The sequence below is a fragment of the Tachypleus tridentatus genome, chromosome 12 (genome assembly GCF_004210375.1).
Source record: "Tachypleus tridentatus isolate NWPU-2018 chromosome 12, ASM421037v1, whole genome shotgun sequence".
In the NCBI taxonomy this organism is placed as follows: domain Eukaryota; kingdom Metazoa; phylum Arthropoda; class Merostomata; order Xiphosura; family Limulidae; genus Tachypleus; species Tachypleus tridentatus.
Window position 1 is genome coordinate 82149550 of NC_134836.1, and position 20619 is coordinate 82170168.

The 20619-nt window shown below is 33.8% G+C and overlaps 1 protein-coding gene across 3 annotated transcripts in view; it reads left to right on the top strand.

Annotated features, from left to right (window-relative positions):
- The first annotated feature begins 1014 nt into the window (after positions 1 to 1014).
- The window catches only part of LOC143233810 (uncharacterized), a 52529-nt gene continuing 32924 nt past the window's right edge, over positions 1015 to 20619 (top strand). Inside the window, exons 1-3 of one of the 3 annotated variants that reach the window (XM_076470520.1) lie at positions 1015 to 1180; positions 7296 to 7352; positions 11088 to 12021. In XM_076470520.1, the coding sequence (XP_076326635.1) occupies positions 1113 to 1180; positions 7296 to 7352; positions 11088 to 12021 (1059 nt within the window). In that variant the 5' untranslated portion in view covers positions 1015 to 1112. Of the gene's footprint in view, positions 1181 to 1207; positions 1505 to 7295; positions 7353 to 11087; positions 12022 to 20619 lie in introns of those variants that run through there. The other 2 variants (XM_076470519.1, XM_076470521.1) reach the window with 2 other exon arrangements.

Sequence of the window (20619 nt, forward strand, 5' to 3'; positions counted from 1 at the left end):
ATAAAGAGAAAATGTTTGACAGAGTCAACCACGACTTTTTCTTGTTCGTATTGCAAAAATACAATTCTGCAAGCGAATGTTACTGTCAAGTGAATCAGAAACATTAACTTGGGCATTACAGCATTAATTAATGAAAATGGATACTCGTGGTATGCAGAGCACAGATAGCTCATTTTGTAATTTTATGCTTCACTTCAAAACAACAACCTAATTACCCTTCTAAACGCAGTTTGGATACATTTCACATGCTCGTGTCTTTAAACAAGTCACCCCAGCTAACGTGTCAAAGTTCTTATTCGTCTCCAACTGTAAATAATTTACTACCGCTCAGCAAAGTAACAATGCAGTTACTACCGTCAGATATCTCAAGTTCCATCTATAAAACATCATCCTGGTAACACCGCTGTATAGAAAGCAATTTTGGAATGGTCAAGCCATTCCAACAGCTAAACAATATGACACGCCATATGTGAAAATCACAATACTGACATATAAAGCAGTTTACCTCTAGAAGGGTCTGGAGGCGTGCCTGCCAGAAAATATTTGTAATTTAATGTTATGAGCCATTTTAACAACAAATACTGTATATATACACACAACGTAATGAAATGAATGTTAAAAAGCGTGTTTTTAATACGGTGTGACTGTAAGTTACAGTTATACCGTATTGGATAATCAATTTGTTTGTTTTGAATTTTGCGCAAAGCTACTCGAGGGCTATCTGCGCTAGCCGTCCCTAATTTAGCAGTGTAAGACTAGAGGGAAGGCAACTATTCATCGCCACCCACCGCCAACTCTTGGGCTACTTATATTTCCAACGAATAGTGGGATTGACAAACCTCTAATCATACCAGTCGTTTTTAAATATATAATTTTCTCTACAAGTGGGTTTTCTCGTCATCACGGATATTATAATATATATTTCGATATTATAACATATATGTTTGATATAAGAAGAGGAGTTCTTTTGAAATAAGTAGATCGGAACATTCGTTTGATATATTTATTGTGGAATTATTTTGTGCTATCAATTGAATGGCCGACTTGTATTTGTTTTATTAATTCGAACTCTAGGTGGAAAAGAGAAAAGTGGCGGATTTATTTAAAATAAAATGGCAACCTGGGAAAGAACGAGAAACTGTTTGGTTTTATTAGAGAAAAGTTTGTCGTGCAAAATCTGGTAGGATATTGAGTGCTTTTCTCTGAATTCTTGCTTGTTAACAAAAGTGATTTATTTTAGACTATGAATTAAATTGCTTAGTGTAAAAATAACGCATGTCTTTACTGATACTAATAACAGTAACTACTAATTGTAGTAGGAACTAACTCAGGAACTGTAAATGTAATAATATTGGTTTTTGAATAAAAGTTAAAACTTGAAAACCTGGAAAATTTCCAAAGTCAATTTTATTATATTTACCACAACTACAGTATATACCACTATCACATATGATGACGAATATCAAACCAAGAAAAGTGATATCTTTCGTATTCTTTGTGCTAAGTATGTATAACGTACTGTAGGTTTAACATAAAAATAATAACATGAATTTATATGAATAAATTTTATTCTTCAAAGTAACATTCATATTTATAAAAAAATAACTTAATTCAAATTTGTTTGTAAATCAATTTCATGTTTTCATATTTACAGTTTAGTATTACTGCATTTTTTCATGATAAGGAAATTACTGTCATTATGTCAGACCTAATAACAATTACAGTGAAAGCTTTGTTACCCAGAATCTTCAGATGAATATCAATTTCTCTAAATACAAATGCTCCATGAACTTGTGGCTTGGTTGTTCTGTTGTGGCTGTTTGTTTTCCCAATGGCAAGTTTCAGTTGCTATCCCCATATACTGTGATTAACATTTAAAATACTGAACATATAATTGTTTTTATACAGCTGAAGGTTTTGTACATTTATTTTTTAAAAGTGTTATTGTTACAGATCAATGCTTCTCAGCTGTATTTGCCAGACAACCTTTGTATCTTAGCTTTAATTGTTGTGACCCAATATCATCTCTTAAAAAGATGAAAACATTATTGATGTTTCTTGATGCAGTTCATCATAGTTCATAATAAAGGGGATTTGTGGACATCTTGGCTACCTTGAGAATTCAAATAAAACAAAAAAAATGGACTTGGTGCAGGTGCTAAAAAGGTTGCAACACTTCGTTTGAGAAACATTGTTATAGATGATGTAGAAATACTGTACTTTAAAATGTTAACAAGGTGTCAAGATTTTCATGTGAAATTTAGTAATGAAACTGCTTTTCTAACTGCAGTTTTGTTCTATTTGGCATTACTTGCTTCTGGTACATCTTATAATAAAGCTTTTACTGTGCTTTAGTGGACATTTATGTTACTTCAGATGAAGCATGCTGGGCTATTTTTAATATGCACAATCATGAGATAGAGCATGAGTATTACTATTAGAGTAAAAAGTAGTGAATTTAGTTTTTATTAGCCTATTCTGTTGAGCAACAAATTTCAGCTTATGGCTTCTGTAGATAAGGAACTACATGAGGGAAGGAAAATGGAAGGGTCAGAGAAGGATGTGGATGCTAAGGAGGTTGTAGTTATAGGTGAGTCTTTGACAAGAAATGGATAGAATAGTCTGTGGGGTAAATAGGGATTATGCTATCCAGAGGAACAGGTAGAGGATATAACTGACAGAGCAGGAGATATGATAAATTGAGTTAGCAGATGCAGTTTTTGTGGTGCATGTAGTGGCTGATGATGCAGGGAAGGGTAGGTCAGAGGAACTAATTAATATGTACAAAGGGTTGATAAAAACATTTAGAGAAAAGCCCATAACTTAATTTTGTCAGGGGTACCATTCAGAATTAACCATGGGGATGAAGTCAAAAGTAGATCACTAGAACTAAATGCTAGTCTTAGGTTATCAAGTAAGGATGAGCAGATAGTTTGGTTAGACTTGTGAGATTGGTTGAGTTGAAGAAAGGAGCTTTCTGAAATGGATGGTTTACATTTAAATAGGGTAGAGACTGGCTTGTTTGCTAAGGCTATTAACTCAACTAAGGGAAGTTTTAAACAAGACTAGACAGTAGTGGAAGCCTGGAAAATCTAAATGCAAAATGAATAGGAGACCGAGTGTTTAGCATGGGAAATGACTATTGAAACATTTAAAAGGATAGGCTTAATTGTTACTGTTGTAATGCTAGAAGTGTAAAAAATAAAATAAATTGCTTTATAACATTGGTAGGAATGGAGGATTTTGATGTAATGGGAATAACTGAGACATAGTTAAATATAGATTTTGATGACAGGAGGTTCTTTGAAATACAGGGTCACAGGATATTTAGTGGGGATAAAGTATTAAAGAGGAGGGGATGAGTGGCCTGTTGAAGTGGAGGATATTAGATATAATAGGAAGGAGATCAAATCCATTTGGGTTTCTGTTAATGGATATAAAGGGAGAAAAGGCTTTGATTAGGAATTTTTCACAGACCAAATGATGTTAATGAGATCAGTGAGAAACTTTACATTGAGTTCAAGACTTCATTTGTTAATGAAATCATAATTGTGGGTGTTTTTAATTTCAGACAGATTGAGAAATTTATAGTTATAAATATAGGCTTAATTGTAAGAAATAAAGGAGGACTTTATGTACTACTTTATTATATGATAACTAGTTGAACTTTTATTGAGTTTTGGCATAAGAGAAAGTAGATAACAAGAACATCTAAAGATAGATGTCAAATACAGAAATCAGAGTTTGTGTTAATAATGAATTTTAATGAGAAAAGGTATTGACAATTTCAGAGGAACCATTTGAAATTCATTTTCATTATGAAAATGAAAAATTCAAAATATTTCCTGTTGTTAGTACTCTCCATATCTAAATACATTTTGGTAATTCTTGTCATTTTATAATTTTCTTTTGAACTTAGGACTTGAACTTTTTCATTTTGTTCTTAATACTCTTTACATTAGAAGCTTATTTTTGAGGCTAATATGCTTTTCTTTAAATCTGACTGTTATTTCTTTTTAATAGTTATTTTACTTATGTTGTACTTCATATTCCAGTACATTCTTTTTTGCATGGGTTGTTTACAGAGATGCAATGGATCATATTTCAGCCAGACACTAAGTGTTCAGCTGTGTTTATTAGCTGAATAATTAGTTGTTTCTTCTGTTAAATTAGTGATATCTTTTTAATTGAACAGTTTTATTAGTTTTACAGGACATTGGAAACTGATACATAAATTATGTGATGAGTAAACTGCAATAACAATGCTGGATGAAATATTCATGATAATTCCAAGTAAATACTCATAGTAATCCTTCTTAGTATCTGCAAAAACACAATGTAGTCTTACTTAGACATGTGCAGTGTTTATTTAAACATCAAACTTCTTAATGTCAAGTACTGAACAATGATATCTGAGAAAACTTAAGGAGAAAGTAAATACTAATTTATAATTCAGCCTTAAAAAAATAAGTGATGAGTGGCTTTAATGCAAAACAATATTACTGAGGCTTACACTTGTGATAATTAACTGAAAAGTATGTATTAATTGGTATAGAATGTCTTATGTTAAAAAATTACAGTGAATATCAAGTTCTTTTTAAACAAATTGAGTTATTATGACTAATTATTTACTGAAATAATGAGAAAAAAGAGTTGATGAAGGGCAGTATCAAAAAACAACACTAGCAAGTTATCATGCCAGTTGAAAAAACAGTGTATTTGTCTCCTGTGTGAAGTAAATCATTTTAGTGATTAAAATTGATTCAACATGATGTTCGTATACTTGATTAATTTCAACTGACCAAGCAGTTCATTTGGTCATAAAATCATGTAAATGACATCTCTTAACTGGAAGCTAAGAATTTCTGTACATTAACATGGTACATGAGGAAAGGTTGTGTTTTTCCTTCAATTCAGCCACTTTATTCAACATCCTTTAGTTTTACACTAAATTATGTTCTGCCAGAACTAGTCTATTTGGAGAATTGTGCATCCAAGAATAAAAATAAAACTGACTAAAGATGTTTATAACTAAGAAGTTGGTCACTGTTTATTGCATCTTGCAAGTTGTTAAAGAATGCTCTCAGATGTTGCTTTGCAAAATGTTCTTTTTGAAATATTTCACAATGCTTATTATATGATAACTAGCTGAACTTTTATTGAGTTTTGGCATAAGATAAAGTAGATAAGAACATCTAAAGATAGATGTCAAATACAGAAATCAGAGTTTGTGTTAATATTGAATTTTAGGTATTGCTGCAACTAACAGAAAATAATGATGTTCAATCAATATAATTTAGAAACAGCAAGAGACAAAAACATTTGAAGAAACTTTGTTTTGATTACCGTAATTTGTACATGCGTGCCATTTTTCCGCTGAAACTCGGATTCCCGCGGTTTTCAAACGGCCAACGATCACCCACGAGATTTGTGTAAATTCGAGGAGAAAATATGAGCGATTTGGGGGCCGGGTAGGTGGTTTTTGAGGAGAAATCATATTTTTTTCAATGTTTATTGCAGAAAAAAAAATCTGACCGCCATCTTGGAGGCAGTCTCGTTGCAGGTCTCGTGGTCTGGTATCGTGTGCATACCAGAGGATAAAATATTTTCTATGCTCCAAAGAAACAACAGCGATTGAAATGTTTAAAAGGAAAGATGTTCATTTTGATCCTGTAGACAAGAGAATGTGTAAGGACATTAGATCAGCAGCTTCAAAGTATACCTCAAAGCTGAGGGAGAATCAGAAGAAAAGGGCAGAAAGGCTTGAGGCCTATGGTTCTGTGAAATCTGGCCCAGCCACCTTGGCTAAAGAAAAAGTCCAGAAAGCCGCAGAGGCACAGAGAGCTGCCCATTCAGAGAAGGAGAGAAAAAAGCTCGGAAGAGAGCACTGGAAACCCTTGTCTCGAAAAAGAGGAAAGTAGCCAAGATTGATTAAAGGAAATTAAGTGATTTAAAATTTGACTGTAATTTATGCATCAGAGCAGAAGTTGATATCAGTGACTGAAAAACATTTTATTATTATCTGCAGCATACAGTGCCAGTGGTTTATTTTAAAGCATATCATTAATTTTATTTTGAAGCAATGTCAAAGCTTTCCTTGATTTGCTGTTTCAGTTTGTATTGTGAAAGAATGAAAAATATACTGATATTGAGGTACCAGTAATTTACTGACAAGATTGTATAGATGAACAAGTTTTACTGTAGGTAGTCATGTAGAGTAATTTTAAGTAATTTGAAATTTTAATGGAATACATGCAGCAGAGCAGTAGTTGTTGATGTCAGTGACTGTACAAAATTTAATTTCTGAGGCATATCACTGATATCAGTAGTTTAATATTGAACCATATCAGTAGTTGAATTTTTAAGCAATGTCATAGCTTTCCTTCATATGCTGTTTTAGTTTGTATTGTCAATTTGTGAAAGAATGGAAAATTCACTGACATTAAGGTACCAGTAGTATAATGACAAGATTGAATAGATGAACAATTTGAACTGTAGGTAGTCATGATTAGTCAAAAGAGTAATTTTATGTGATTTGAAAATTGTATGGAATATATGCAGCAGAGAAGTAGTTATTGGCAATGACTGTAAAACATTTAATTGGCGGTGATGATGTTATTGATGACAAAAAGGATAATAATGAAATGATTTGTATTTGAAATATTTACCAAGTTATTTTGGCTTTATTAACTCATATTACTAATATATTTTGATTTAGAAAAAAATTAAACTGAATAAATAGCAAATAAACAATCTTAAATTTCATTTATTTACTTTTTATTTTATTTGTTAATTTTAGATATTTTGATATATCTTCTAAAAAATGAATGCAAATTAAAAGAATAAATCAATCTGCTAAAAACTGTAAATGAAAGTTATAGTTTTTATTAGTTTGATTTAGTCTTTTAATTTCCTTTTGTTATTTTATATGATATATATTGTGTACTTTTCCAAAATTGCAATGTCAAAAAACAAAGAAATTATGTCCCAGATTGCACCAAATCACACCAAATAGCATCAATTTTTTTAAAATGGACCCCCATAGTCAGGCGCTGTGGCACCTCTGGCTCCAGGCTATATACCTTTTCCTCTTTTTTTCATAAATGTCATTGGTATGCCTGCATTTGTAGGAATTTATAAAAAGTCATTTGTAATATTTACATTTAATGTTCTTTCAATAAAAATTAAAGTGTAATAATGTAAGGTGATATTTTCATATGAATGCTTTTTCAAATATACTAAATTTTGTAATGCATTGACTTAGACTGTAATAAATCTAAATTTTCTTTTTCCAGTGATGACATTTTAGATGATCCTTTTATAATTGGAAATTGTGAGCATGTGTTTTGCAAGTAAGTAATGTATTTTGTTTTAGAAATTAACTCTTGATTTTGGTAATAGAAAACATTTAAGTAAAACCATTGTAACAATTTCTGTTTTGGGGTGTTTTTTTAGATTGGATAAAAGTCCAGTCCACTTAAAACTAATGAAAATGTTTTACCTGACACAATCCATTTACCTCTCTGCACACAATAGTTATTTCTCATGTGACTGCCATTGAGACTGTGCATACCAGTAGCCTTCTACATAAACCAGGTGTTTTGATCTTAACTGTGCTAGTCGTGATGTAATCACTATGTCACAATTATCTTTTATAAGTAGAAGGAAAATATGCAAGTTAGTGCATAGGAAATCTCTATAAACATGTGCTCAAAATTAAATTCATTCTTAAACTACACTGCTGTTAATAGACAAGTATTGATTTGACACAAATTTTTATACAATTTTGTGTGATCATTGTTATTAGTTTAATTTAGTTGTATTTTTTATTGTAGTTACTGTCTTTCTATTTTGTGCTGTTGAGTCCTATTGAGACATGGTACACTTTTCTATTTGTTCATCTTTCTTAATCCTCTGTACATGACTTCTGTATGGTTCCACTTATTTACTGTGAGGTGTATGAGGCATTCCTCTCACTTTGGTGTCTTGAGCAGGAGGTGCTTATTATAATTTTTCTCTCGCATATTCCTGTGCAACACCTTAGATTCATTGGCCTGTGCACCCTCATTGCCTCTTTCTGCCCATCTTCCTCTTCTTGCTATTAATTTATTATTTTTACCATTCCACCTCCTGGTGTGTTAGTTTGGCCATTCTGTTGGTGACTACTTCTCTTTTTACTTGGTTTTCTCAAGTCCTGTGGGGACACTTCTTCACATTCTAATACTCCATCATATTGCATTTTCTTTTGTTTGTCTTTTTTGATACAGTATTCTGGTTTTGGTTGCTTCTTATGTCCCAATCAGGTCATATGAGCTTTCATTTGCCACAGTCTTGGCCTTTGTTTCCATTCCTTTTGTGATGTTTAGCTGCTTACAGTTTCTACTTGGTAGATGTCTTATTTTGCCACATCTCTTTTCCTTTGAAAGACCATCCATTAATAATGACTAGTCTTATATTTTGTTGTTGTTGTTTCTGACTGAGCTCATTTGATTCCTTTCTCTCTGTACATCATTTAGGCTCATCCTTCTACATTTTGTCTGTGAGTCATGAAGTGTCTGGTCACCTTAGGTCTTGTTTCCTGATCTCATAAATGACTACTCTGGCTGTTGACACACTCAATCTTTATTAGTTTCTTCTTATTTGCTATCTACCTTTCTCCACATGTCTTGACAATACTCCTTGTTGAATTCTATTGGTGACACCTTATTGGCCAGCTCATTCTTGATTTTTTCTTCACTGTCTGGCATCTTAGGCACTCCTCCTTCTTTCATCATCAAAGTTCTTCCTGCTCTAGCCTTTTACATTCCTTTTGTGTCTGTGAGTGTCATTCCTTCATCTTCATGTGTAGAGTTATTCATTCCTTCCTTAGTGGGCAGTTTCCCACTCTTTATTCTGTTACATGCATGGCATTTTTATCACTGCTGTCCATCAGCCACTTTTTGTTGACTGTCATTCAGAATTTTTTATCAAGCTGTTTGATCAAAGATTATTAGTCTACATCATGATGGGATATTATGTAACCTTATTAGCCACCCTGGCTCATTTTTCTAAATGGGACTTTCTTATGGTTCTTTAAAATTTTCTCTATACTCTATTTTAACCTCTGACCACTTATTCCTTCTCTTACCTTTCTTTGGAGAACTCTTCCTATTTCATTTTGAGTTGAGATCATTTTAACCTCTGACCGCTTATTCCTTCTCTTACCTTTCTTTGGAGACCTCTTCCTATTTCGGTTTGAGTTTAGATCATTATTGCTCTTATATTTATGCCTTATGTGCCTTCTTTACTCTGTTCCACAATGCACCCACTATTGAATTGGGTTTTTCTGCATGACCGTTACAGTGTTATATATACACCCATTCTAGACTACATTCCATGACCTTGCATGGAAAAAGACAGTATGTTCCTTTCTCTGGCTCATACATATTAACATTTCAAAATAGTTTTAGTGGTAACCTGATGCACTTTCTACAATAAAAATACTTTGTATTGGTATGTCTGATTGGGTCCAGGTACCTCTCCAAAATATTCCCAATGCAAATCCCTCTCCAGTGTTTGAGTGGAACATGGGATATCTATCAGTGCACATTATTCTTGCTACTTATAAGAATGAAGTTAATTTTGAATTCAAGTGCATGTAGGGATCTACCATGCATAGAAGATGTATCACTCTCCTATTGATGGAGGGGTGTTGTAGCATGATGATTCCATCATGTAACAGCACAGTTTACATCAAAACACATACTTGATTTAAGTGGTTAGATAGTTCAAGACTAGTAGTGTTTGCAAAGCTCATAGGCAAACATGCAAGAAATAGCTTCTGTGTGAAGAGGTAAAATCTTTTGGAAATGCATTTTCAGCAAAGGAAAATGTTAACATTTCTTAAACTACCTGTTCTCTAAGGCTGCTTTATTAATATTTGGTGATGCATGTAGACCGAAGTTCATAATGTGCTAATACAATAGTACAAGTTACTTGCTCATTTCATGTCTTTATTGCTTCATTCCCTTGCAATGCTGATAAGACAATTTCAATGTGATTGAACAAATTACAGAACATGAAATTACAGAAAACTGTAAACAGCTGTAGTTATTTGACATCCTTAAAAACAAACATTAAACCATCCGAAATTAATATTGAAAACATTTATATGTGTATATGCATGTGTGTGTATATATACATATATATTAAAAAGATGAAAATATTGATAAAAGTACCATAATTTCATGAGGTTTAGCTGTTTCAAAGACAAAAAAATTCTGAGAAAATTATCTTTATTATAATAAGTACTTTTTTAAATTCATGTCTCATTTCTTGTAACCTTTAACATTCAAGTTTCTGTCACAAAACTTGTCATTATAGTGTATCACTTCTTGAATTACACTCCATCAAAAGAAATTAAAATGTTTAAATCTTTCCTTAAAGCTCATTGTAGTAGTCTTACACTAAACTCTTTCAAGCATAGATAGAGTTTCTATAGGATACAGGGCATACCATAGCATACACCTATTCACACTGTAATTAGCATGCAATAAACAAACAATATCTACACAGTTTTTATGTTTATACCACAACTAAGCTATATTTGCTCTCTGTTCTTGTCCTGCCTAGCATATGCATCCTATTTTTGTGTGGCTGTAATCATTATCTGGAAGAAAGATAGAACAGAATTAATGTTTCCAGTATCTGTACTTGGGAAATGTGCTCACTTTGTAGTTAACTAGATCAGAATGACAGAGTACTTCAAATAGGATGTAATTTAGTTTTATGTAAATTGAAATTATTCTTTACTTCAGTAAAATATTAAATCAGATATTTTTTAAAATGCATACCAAAAGTTGATTAGTTTTGGTTGAAGAATTCTGAGCCTTTCTGTTCCTCAACAGATACACTTAAGTCTTACTCCATCTCCAAAATCACTAATTGTACAAAAACTGAAAGTGGATATGTACTTGTTACAGTGAATATATGCTTTTGAATTGAATTCTCTGCAAAGTAGAATGCCATTCAAAGGTCTCTGAACAACAGTATAATGTTTAAATATTGGTTTTAAAAATATTTTCAGTATTTTTGTTGTTCTTTTTTAGAAAATGCATCACAAGACATCAGGGTAATTTCTGTCCACTCTGTTTCATGCCCTCAGCTGTTAAAGATGTACAGAGTGACAGTCAGATGGGAACTCTTTTGAAACTGCTTAAGGAATTGAAAACTTTACTTAACCAGAATCAACAGAATGATGATTTTATGCCCATCCACACTATCCAGAATGAAAACCATGTAAAGAAAGACTTTGTTGAAGAACCAGAAAAATGTATACCAACACTGTTTTCTAAGAAACAACAAAATGATGAAATTGCTGTAGAATCTACTAACCAAATACCTACGGAGAATCAACAAAAAATTAATATTGTTGAAAAATCTGTGAAAGACCATTGTAATCCTGATATTAATCAGCTGAATAGTAATTCTTTCAAAGAATCTAAGAACCTGGCATTATCATGGAACCAAGGAAACAACCCTTATGAAAAGTCTAAGAATATTTTGAACCAAGCTCAACAGTATAAAAATGCTGCTAATTTAGCTGAAGAAAATGAAACCACAAAAGAGAGCCAAAAGCATGTACCACCTAAAAATAGGAACTTAGTCACAATTGAAAACTCTCCCAGTGGTTCTCATGAGTTACCTAAAAGTGACCAGTTAGATGCTCATGTGCCATCACCTTATCATCCTAAAATTGAATACATTAGTGAAAATGCAAACAAAAAGTCAAAAAAAACAAATAAGGAGTATTTAAAAAGAAAAGATAGTGAGTCATCACATTCTAAAGAAACCCTGGAAAGTTATTCAATGAGAAATTCATCACCATTTTTGAGACAGTTGCCATCCTGTACTACTCCTATATGTACTCATCGTCTTCGACAGTATCTAAATAGTCCTGGTAACAGTCCTGCAAATGTTTCACCTGCAGTGATGAAACGAAATGCTAAAGGGGAAACACCTTTACATATAGCTACTATTAAGGTATTCTGATATTTATTTTTTAATTTATTTTCTTTCCCAAATCATGAATTATGTGAGGAAAATATGGAGTACAGATTTAACCTATTCTTTGATTATTTACTCCCTCAGCAACAGTTAGTTTTGCCTAATTCATGGCTTGCCAGTGCTGCTTATAGAAATGAAGTAAATAAAGTAGGCTTCATGTAGTTGTGGAATGTAACCAATTTGTTTGGTTCAGATATATCATCATTTACTCACCAATGATAACCTAAAATACTTCAAGCATTTGGATAACATGCACATATCATCATAATTATCCTATGTTATTCATTAGACTAAGTTATTTTTTATTTATTTGGTCATTTTATTTCTTCACCAAAACAAGTTTCAGTAAAGGAAGAAATATTTCTTAAAATATCTTGTTTAGGAAAATTAACCTGTAAAGAAGGATAAAATGTTAAATCTATCTTAATAAATAATTTTTTTTAAATGTTGGCTGTGTGTGTAGATATAAGAGAACTAGGAATTAAAGAAAATACCTTAACATTACACTGAAAGTAAATTTTATTATCTGTTACCAGTTATGGTTATCACATTTACTTTTTATTTATTTGACATTAACATTTCAACTGAGTCTGTTAGGGTTATTAGCATCAGTTTATCTATTGCTAGTATCTTATACCATTCAATGTTGTTGAAATGTTAATAAACATTATAATTTTGTCTTGTTTTCTATATTTAAGATGTTTATTTAGTATTTTACTTAAACCAGTTACATCTAGGTAGTTTTTGTTGTGTTTGCTTTAATATCTCTTCTTTATAAACAATTTATGGATGTAGTATTTTTTATTTATTTCATTTCTCTGTGATGGCTTTTCAGTTTCTGACCTGAGCTTAAACATAAAAAATTTATTTGTGATGCCTTTAATTATTCTACATGTGGTGATGTTGAGACTAAAAAATACAGGCTGTGCAACTATCCAAGACTAGTATCTTTACTTTTGAGACCAATGATTTTAAAACTACTTACCCTCAGGATATGTATGTATTGTTCCAATAAGTAATTAGTCTTGAAAAAGTTGTCATATTTTCCTTAATTTCTTACTTTAAGCAATATTCACTTCTTAAGCCAATGAGAAAATACAGAAGGTTTAAGTAATGTGATGTCAATTTACAGCAATTGAAGTACACATACACAACTTACAACTTTTACCAAGTTGCATAACAAAATTTGCCATAACTATTACTTTTAAAATTTCTTATAACATTGGTTATGAAAACTAAATAATTAAATAAAATAACTTTCAGACTGAACAGTTGTGTATCTAACAATCATTATAAAGTAATTTTTAATTGTACCTTAAGTTAAAATGAAATAAATCAGAACTCAGATTTATTGACATTGTTTACTATGATAATTTCTTGTGGGAATTTCCCACTAAACTGTTCCTCAATGATAAATTCAAGGATATATTAAGATTTATGTTGTGCATTTCTTTATCCCTGCTGCATTAACTATATCATGACATATTTGACTGAAAGTTTACTTTCAGAGATTGCAACATCATACTTATGTCATGTGCTTTAATTTGAAGATTTTAATAAGTGTTTAACTGTTTTCTAAGGATATAAATGTGTCCAGTTTTAAGGGTTAGTGCTAACTTTAGCACAAATAGTTGGATTGATTTAATTGGATGTTTCATTTGTACAATTTACATGCTAATGCAAAGAACATTTTATAGTGATGTCCTTAAAATATTAGATAGGTAATTCCTTTAAGAATTCAGTTTTCTTAAATGAATAAAACAAGGTATTTAATTATTACATGATTAACTAATTATCAAAATCAGTAAGCATTAGCAGGAAAAATGCTGTCTTTGTATATTTACATTGTATCCTGAAATATGGGAAAGGTCAATTTCCTTTTTGGACAGGTAAAATTCTAACTTCATCTGTTCACTGAACAGATTGGTTCAATGTTTTGATTACACTGATGTCTAAATATGTAAGATTTATTTAACTACATTTTACACTGTTTGATGTGATACTTTTGTTATTCTTCAAAAAATTTCTTAAACATTATGCTTTTAAAGAACTGAAATGTATTTCTACATTTACTGATAACGCAATAATGCTGATGAAATATTTTTTGCTATAATTATGGTCTTAATCAGAATATAATTTTTTGCAAACACCTATATAATTCACCTTGCAAAAATGGCCATGTTCATCATGTCATACGTAAGCTTTACTTAAAGCATGGCAGTAGTATTTGTTAAGTTAATAATCATATATCCCATTAATCAATTACATTCAATTAATTGATTAATACAATGTTCCTCAAACAATGGTAATTACTATATACTCAAGGACGTAACCAGTAACTGTTTATTTATAATCTAATAAAACAATGTGAATGCCAGTTAAATATAATTATCATAAATTTTTGAACCTTGCCTTTTTTAGACACTAACACTGTGGTTTATTTTAGTAAAAGTTAGTATTATTTTAGAACACATGCATTTCTATAACATAGACTTGTCAAAGAATTGGCAGTAATCTCCATGAGCACTAGCTTTTGAACAGAGGCTTCTTTTTTTGGCATTACTTGTCTTCAGAATTAATGGCATTTGAATGCCTACTATTTTGGACTTTTTTTATATCTTCATAGTTTAGTATTTTCTTAATTTTCTTGATTATTAGAAAGTAAAATATCCAACTTTTAACTTTTCAATTAGAATTTTATATAGTTTTTTTCATTTATATTTTTTAAATCAAATTTATACTTTTGTGACATGTCACAATGTGTGTAGTAAGGTTTTCCAGCAGTACTGTTTCCTGATCTCTTAATCCAGTGAGTAGGTTTTACTGGGCCATTGACCTGTTCCTTTGTTCAACTGATATACCGGGTCAATTTTTATCTCTTAAAAAAATAGTTCCATGGATCAGTTTGATTATGAATTCATGTTTCTTTGTTTTTGATATTTCTTAAGATTCTAATATTCCTCAACAAGGGTCATCTAATACAGTAATAGCAGTTTAAGGTATTTTTATGATTTGTGATATTTTTTATTCCATTTGCACCTTGGATCTGGAATTCCATGCCTCTTACTTCTGTTACTATAGTTGAGCCTACTCCATTTTTCAATGAGTTTCACCAGCACTGTTTCTATGCCTGATACTCCTTTTAGGTCTCCCTCTTCACAATGAGAATCAGGCCTCAAGGTGGATTCCTGTACATGGTGAGGGGACCTCCCAGAGAAGGTTCTGTACTTTTATTTTACCTCCTCTGGGATCTGAACATCCATTCACGTGTTTGCTGTACGTGGCAACCTGTAAAGGGGATGAGAAGATCCTGGTGGTTGAGGGGTTTAACTCAAACACACCATTTTGGCCTTAAATTCCTGTAGACAGGCAGCCTTGGGGGTGCATCCCCCAGAATCAGTCTACTGGTTTACTAATACTGGGTATTAGTGTTTTTGACATTCTCAACAGGTGTTGTAGATGCTGGTGTTCAGGTATAGTACTCAGAAACCCTGACATTGCTGCAGTGTCCTTGTTTGGCATTGTAGTGCATCCCATTGTAGGACTCCATGGTAGGTGGGATTAGTGGGTGTTGAAATGTATGGTCTTTATTATGGATACCCCCATTCTTGAAAAAATAAATAAAAAAATTCAAGAAAAATCAAAAGATTATTGAAAAATGACCATGCATGGATAGCGTTGTACAATCACCATTTCAGTTGGATTCTGTACCTTGATTTCTAATTATGCATTTCTTCTCTGAGAAATGCTTAGGGCAGATATCTCCCTTTTTTTTTATTAGAAAAGAGATTACAGAGGCTTGTTGGCTCCCCAAGTTAGTAAAGAAGTTACTCTCTAGAGACATTTTGGTGGAAACATCTTCATCACAACATATCAAACTTCTCTTGAAATTGAAGACCATTGAGGATATTACCCATTAAGGTATCCTCAGTTAAGGTATCCATGCAACTTTAAATTCATCCAGAGGAGTTATAGCTGAAAGGGATTTAAAGAAAATTTCAGAGTTGGAGATCCTTACTAGTTTCTCCAGCCAAGGTGTTTCCGTGGTGCACCGAATCTCCACTTGCAAAGATGGAAGTATGATGTTTATTAATGTTCTGATACTGTTGTTTACATCACCACGTCCACCTGCCACAGTCAAAACAGGTTATCTGAACTGTAAGATATGGTCATACATTCCCAACCCTCTCATTGGTTTCAAGTGTCAGTGGTTCATTCACTTGTAGACATTATGTTGTTCTTTAACATTCTTGTTGTGGTGGCAAAGACCATGATGGCTATGGAGAGTAAACTGGAACCACACTATGTTAACTGTAGTGGTTCACACCCCTCTTACTCTATTTCATACCCTAAGTAGGTGGAGGAGAAAGAGGTGCAATGCTTGAAGACTATAAACAATATCTCGTACTCAGAGGCTCAGAAGTAATTATCACCCACTCTATCTCAGACATATGCTGCTGCAGTAGTTTTCACTGTTACAGTTGGAGTGCAGACAGATCTCCCCATGCCTTCAGCAGAGTTATTTGCAAAACATCTGAAGAGTCTTTTGCCCTCTTTGGTTGAAAGACTTGAAGAATTTACATCTACTTCCATCTTTGTCCCTGCCACTCATCCTAGTGACTGCCCAGGCCCATTTCCTTTGGTTTTGGGTGTTTCTTTGGGTCCATCCTCTTCTGCAGCCCTGAGATGCAAAAGGATTATTTCTTCTTGTCCTCTGTCACTGGAATTTTGGTCCACAGACAGAGACCTGTCTACTCGACCCAGGGCAGGATTAATGAAGGTCGATGGGCCTTCATCCAATTAAGAAGAAATCCATTGAAACAGAAAAGTTCACCATCCCATTCTCCTCCACATAAATAAAAATTGCTATTTTGATAGAGTGGAATTGTTGGGGTTTTTGTTTGTATATAGATGGCATATTTTTCTACATTAAGAAAGCTTATGATACTACATAGAGGTATGGCATCCTGCAAGACCTCCACTCATATAGGTTGTGTGTCTATTTTTTCATTTTTATTAAACATTTTTTAATGGACAGGCAATTTCAACTTTATATGGGTTCAACACTTTCTTATTATTTTCCACAGAAACTTGAAGTCCCTCAGGGCTGTGTCTTTGAGTGTTACACTTTTCATTATAAAGATTAATACCATCAGTGGACAACTCTACCTCACAGTTGCAAATGGTCTCTTTGTCAATGACTTCCACATCTCATGTTGGTCGTTGAACATGAGGTTTATTTAACAGCAGCTACATCATGCTTTCAATTATTTACTATAGTGCCCCACAACAACTGGCTTTACCTTTTCTCTGAGTGTGACTACTTAGCTCTTCCTCCTTTGTCTAATATTGCTGGAAGGTTTGCCACTCAGTTACATGACAGGATAGCTATGACTTGTCCCATTTGACAGAACAGCATGTTTTGGCTTATCAATGCCAGGAGGATGTATATCTAAATTCTCAATGAGTGGACTCCTTTTTGTATCTGTAGGGTTCCAGATTGGAACCTGTGATCACTTTAAACTGATAACAATTTTATTGGATTTGTGTGAATTTCATTACTGTCTTGAGTTATTTATCTTCTTTCCAACTTTGTAAGAAGCCTCTCAACATTTTCCACATCAACATGAGGATAAGTTGATGAGGCCTTTGCTGACTTCTGCTGTGGTCAAATGATCATCTTCTGTTCTTTCTGTGGTTTCTTGGCTTGTATGCTGTTGGAAGTTATTGATTAGAGATGCTTTGTTTCAGGAGTGATGAATTTGACAGTGGATCTACCATTTCAATCCAACCAATTTCATCTCACTGAATTGATGCTATATCAAAGGTTTTCCAATAGGATTACTTTCAGTTTGGTTCTAAAATGATCAGTACTTTTTCAGCTCATTGGAATTTCGAAATAGAGGCATTTTGGTCCCAGTACCTCAACTTTGGGCTTTGGTAATAGATGAATTTAGTTAGAATTGGACAGGGTTGCATTTATATATCTTCCCTCTGATTCATCTCTTGCCCAGAGTCAAGTCAGCTATGGGAAACATAAGTGTACTGAATTGCAGCAAGCAGTAAGAAATAAAATTGGTGAATGTCTAGCAGTGGACGTCTCTGATCCCTAGCCTGTGCATGTTTTTTAGCCTACACACATACTCTGTAGAGCTTGAATATACCATTGATTTCATTATTTCTACAACTATGAACTCCTTTCAGATATGGTATGTGATATTTTATCAACTGTGCCTTAGATACCATACAGAACCTCTTAATGTGGATTTCTGTACGTGATGAGGGGACCTCCCAGAGAAGGTTCTGTTCTTACAGTTTACCTCCTCTGGGATCTAAACATCCACCTGCGTGGTAACCCGTGAAGGGGAAGAGAGAATGCTGGTGGTTGAGGGGTCCAACTTCAACACACCACTTTGGCCTTGAATTCCTGTAAACGGGTGGTTTTGGGGTGGCCCCCCAGGATCCAGGATCACTCAGCTAATCCATTTGGGCCAGGGTCAACTGAGTATCAGCATAGGATGTCCACAACGGGTGTTGTGGACATTGAGTCTGACCCTGGTGTTTGGGTATAGTTCTCACAAAACCCTGGCATTGCTGCAATGCCCTTAAGGCACTGTAGTGCATCCCTTTGTAGGGCTCCATGGTGGGTGGGGTCAGTGAGCACCGAAAAATTTTCTATTTATTATGGATACTCATAAAACAAAAAAAATTACACAACTTGAAACCATCGAGAAAAACCCAACTACCGAAAAATAACCACACATTGACAAATCTGTACAGCCTAACTTACCACTTGAATCTGTCCTGCGATTCCTAATTTTGCATTCCTTAAGTGACAAACCTCTAGGGCAGATGTCCCCATTTTTTATTCAGAAGGGCTTGCTGGCTCCCCTAAATTGGTAAAAAAGCTACATTCGGGGAGACATCTTAGTGGAAACTTCTTCATCACAGCATTCTAAACTCCTCCTGACATCAAAGGCCTTGGGGGACATAACTATTGAAGTTACACCTCATTCCACTTTGAATACTTCCAGAGGAGTCATAGTTGAAAGAGATTTAAGGACTGTCCCTCTCTTAATACCCCAAAAATTAAACAAACCATTTGTCCACGCCCTCAATTATTAGTACGTATACCGATAAATTCAGACCCGACCATTTGAGCTAGAGCAGGATCCGCAGAAGGCAACGTACCCACATGTAATAAAGAAAAAAATGCGGTCATAAGCAAAAGGACTCTTTACCGTCTTCTCCTCTGAAATAATTACACATGGCCACACTAATCCAATGGAACTGTCGAGGTTTCCAATCAAATGTGACTGACTTTTATCATCCCATATGTCTTTTTTTGCAGGAAACATTTCTACAGCCTACAAATACAGTTACTATCCGACACTATTCATTATACCGGAATGACAGGCTATGTGTAGGATGGGGACATGGGGGAGTTGCATTGCTGGTTGATCAGCATGTGCCCACCCGGGTTCCTGTCATTGACCACATCCTTGGAAGCTGTAAACATCTGTGTCTCTTTGGGTTGTACCATCACTATCTGCTCTCTATACCTTACATTTGAAATGCATTATAATCAATCAGACCTTGATACCCTCATTGAGCAACTGTTAACCCCCTTTTTAATCTTAGGATATTTCAAGGGCATAATCCCCTCTGGGGTGGCTCCTGTATTGATATGAAAGGGTGTGTCATAGAGCATATGCTCTTGAACCATAACCTGGCTCTATTCAATACTGGCTCTTAAACATATTTTCATGCACCTAGTCAGTCATTTACAGCTATAAAGATCTTTCTGTCTGTTTCCCTTCACTACTCACTCACATTTCCTGGGAGGTTGACATCAGTCCACGAGGTAGTGATAATTTTCCCATCATTTTACGAGAGATTGGCCATAATCAGTACCACCCGACCCATGTACTTCTGTGGAAGTTGGTCCAGCCAACTGGCCTTCTTTCACTACTCTCTAGGAACTTGATCCTACCATCTTATGTAAATCATTCATAGATGATTGTATAGCAGCAGTAACCAGTAGTATTATACAAGCTGCTACTCAATGCATCCATAAAACCTCCACATGTTCCTCTTGACACCCCCACCTTTGGCAGAATTCTGCCTTTTCTATAACACAAAATACTCAGAAATGTGCTTCGGATAAATTTTGAAGATACCCCATGCTCTCAAACCGCATTCCATTTCAGCAAGCCCGTGCACACACTCGGCAAGTTGGATCTTGGATTAAATACACATCCAGTATTTCTTCAACCACCAGCACAAAAGTTATATGGGATAAGATCTGGAGGGTGAGTGGAAGATATACTTCTGCCCCCTCTCTATCTTAATATCTGATAGTCACAAAATTGCAGATGCACAGAGCATTTACAATACTCTTAGGGACTTCTTCTCTCATGTATCTAGCTCTTTGAACTTATCCCCTTCCTTTTTAGCCATTAAAACACAGGCGGAGAATCTGCCTCTTTCCTTTTCAACTGATCATTCCTATGATTACAATCGCCCTCTTACACTGATGGAACTCAAACTTGCAATTCATCGGTTTGTCAATAC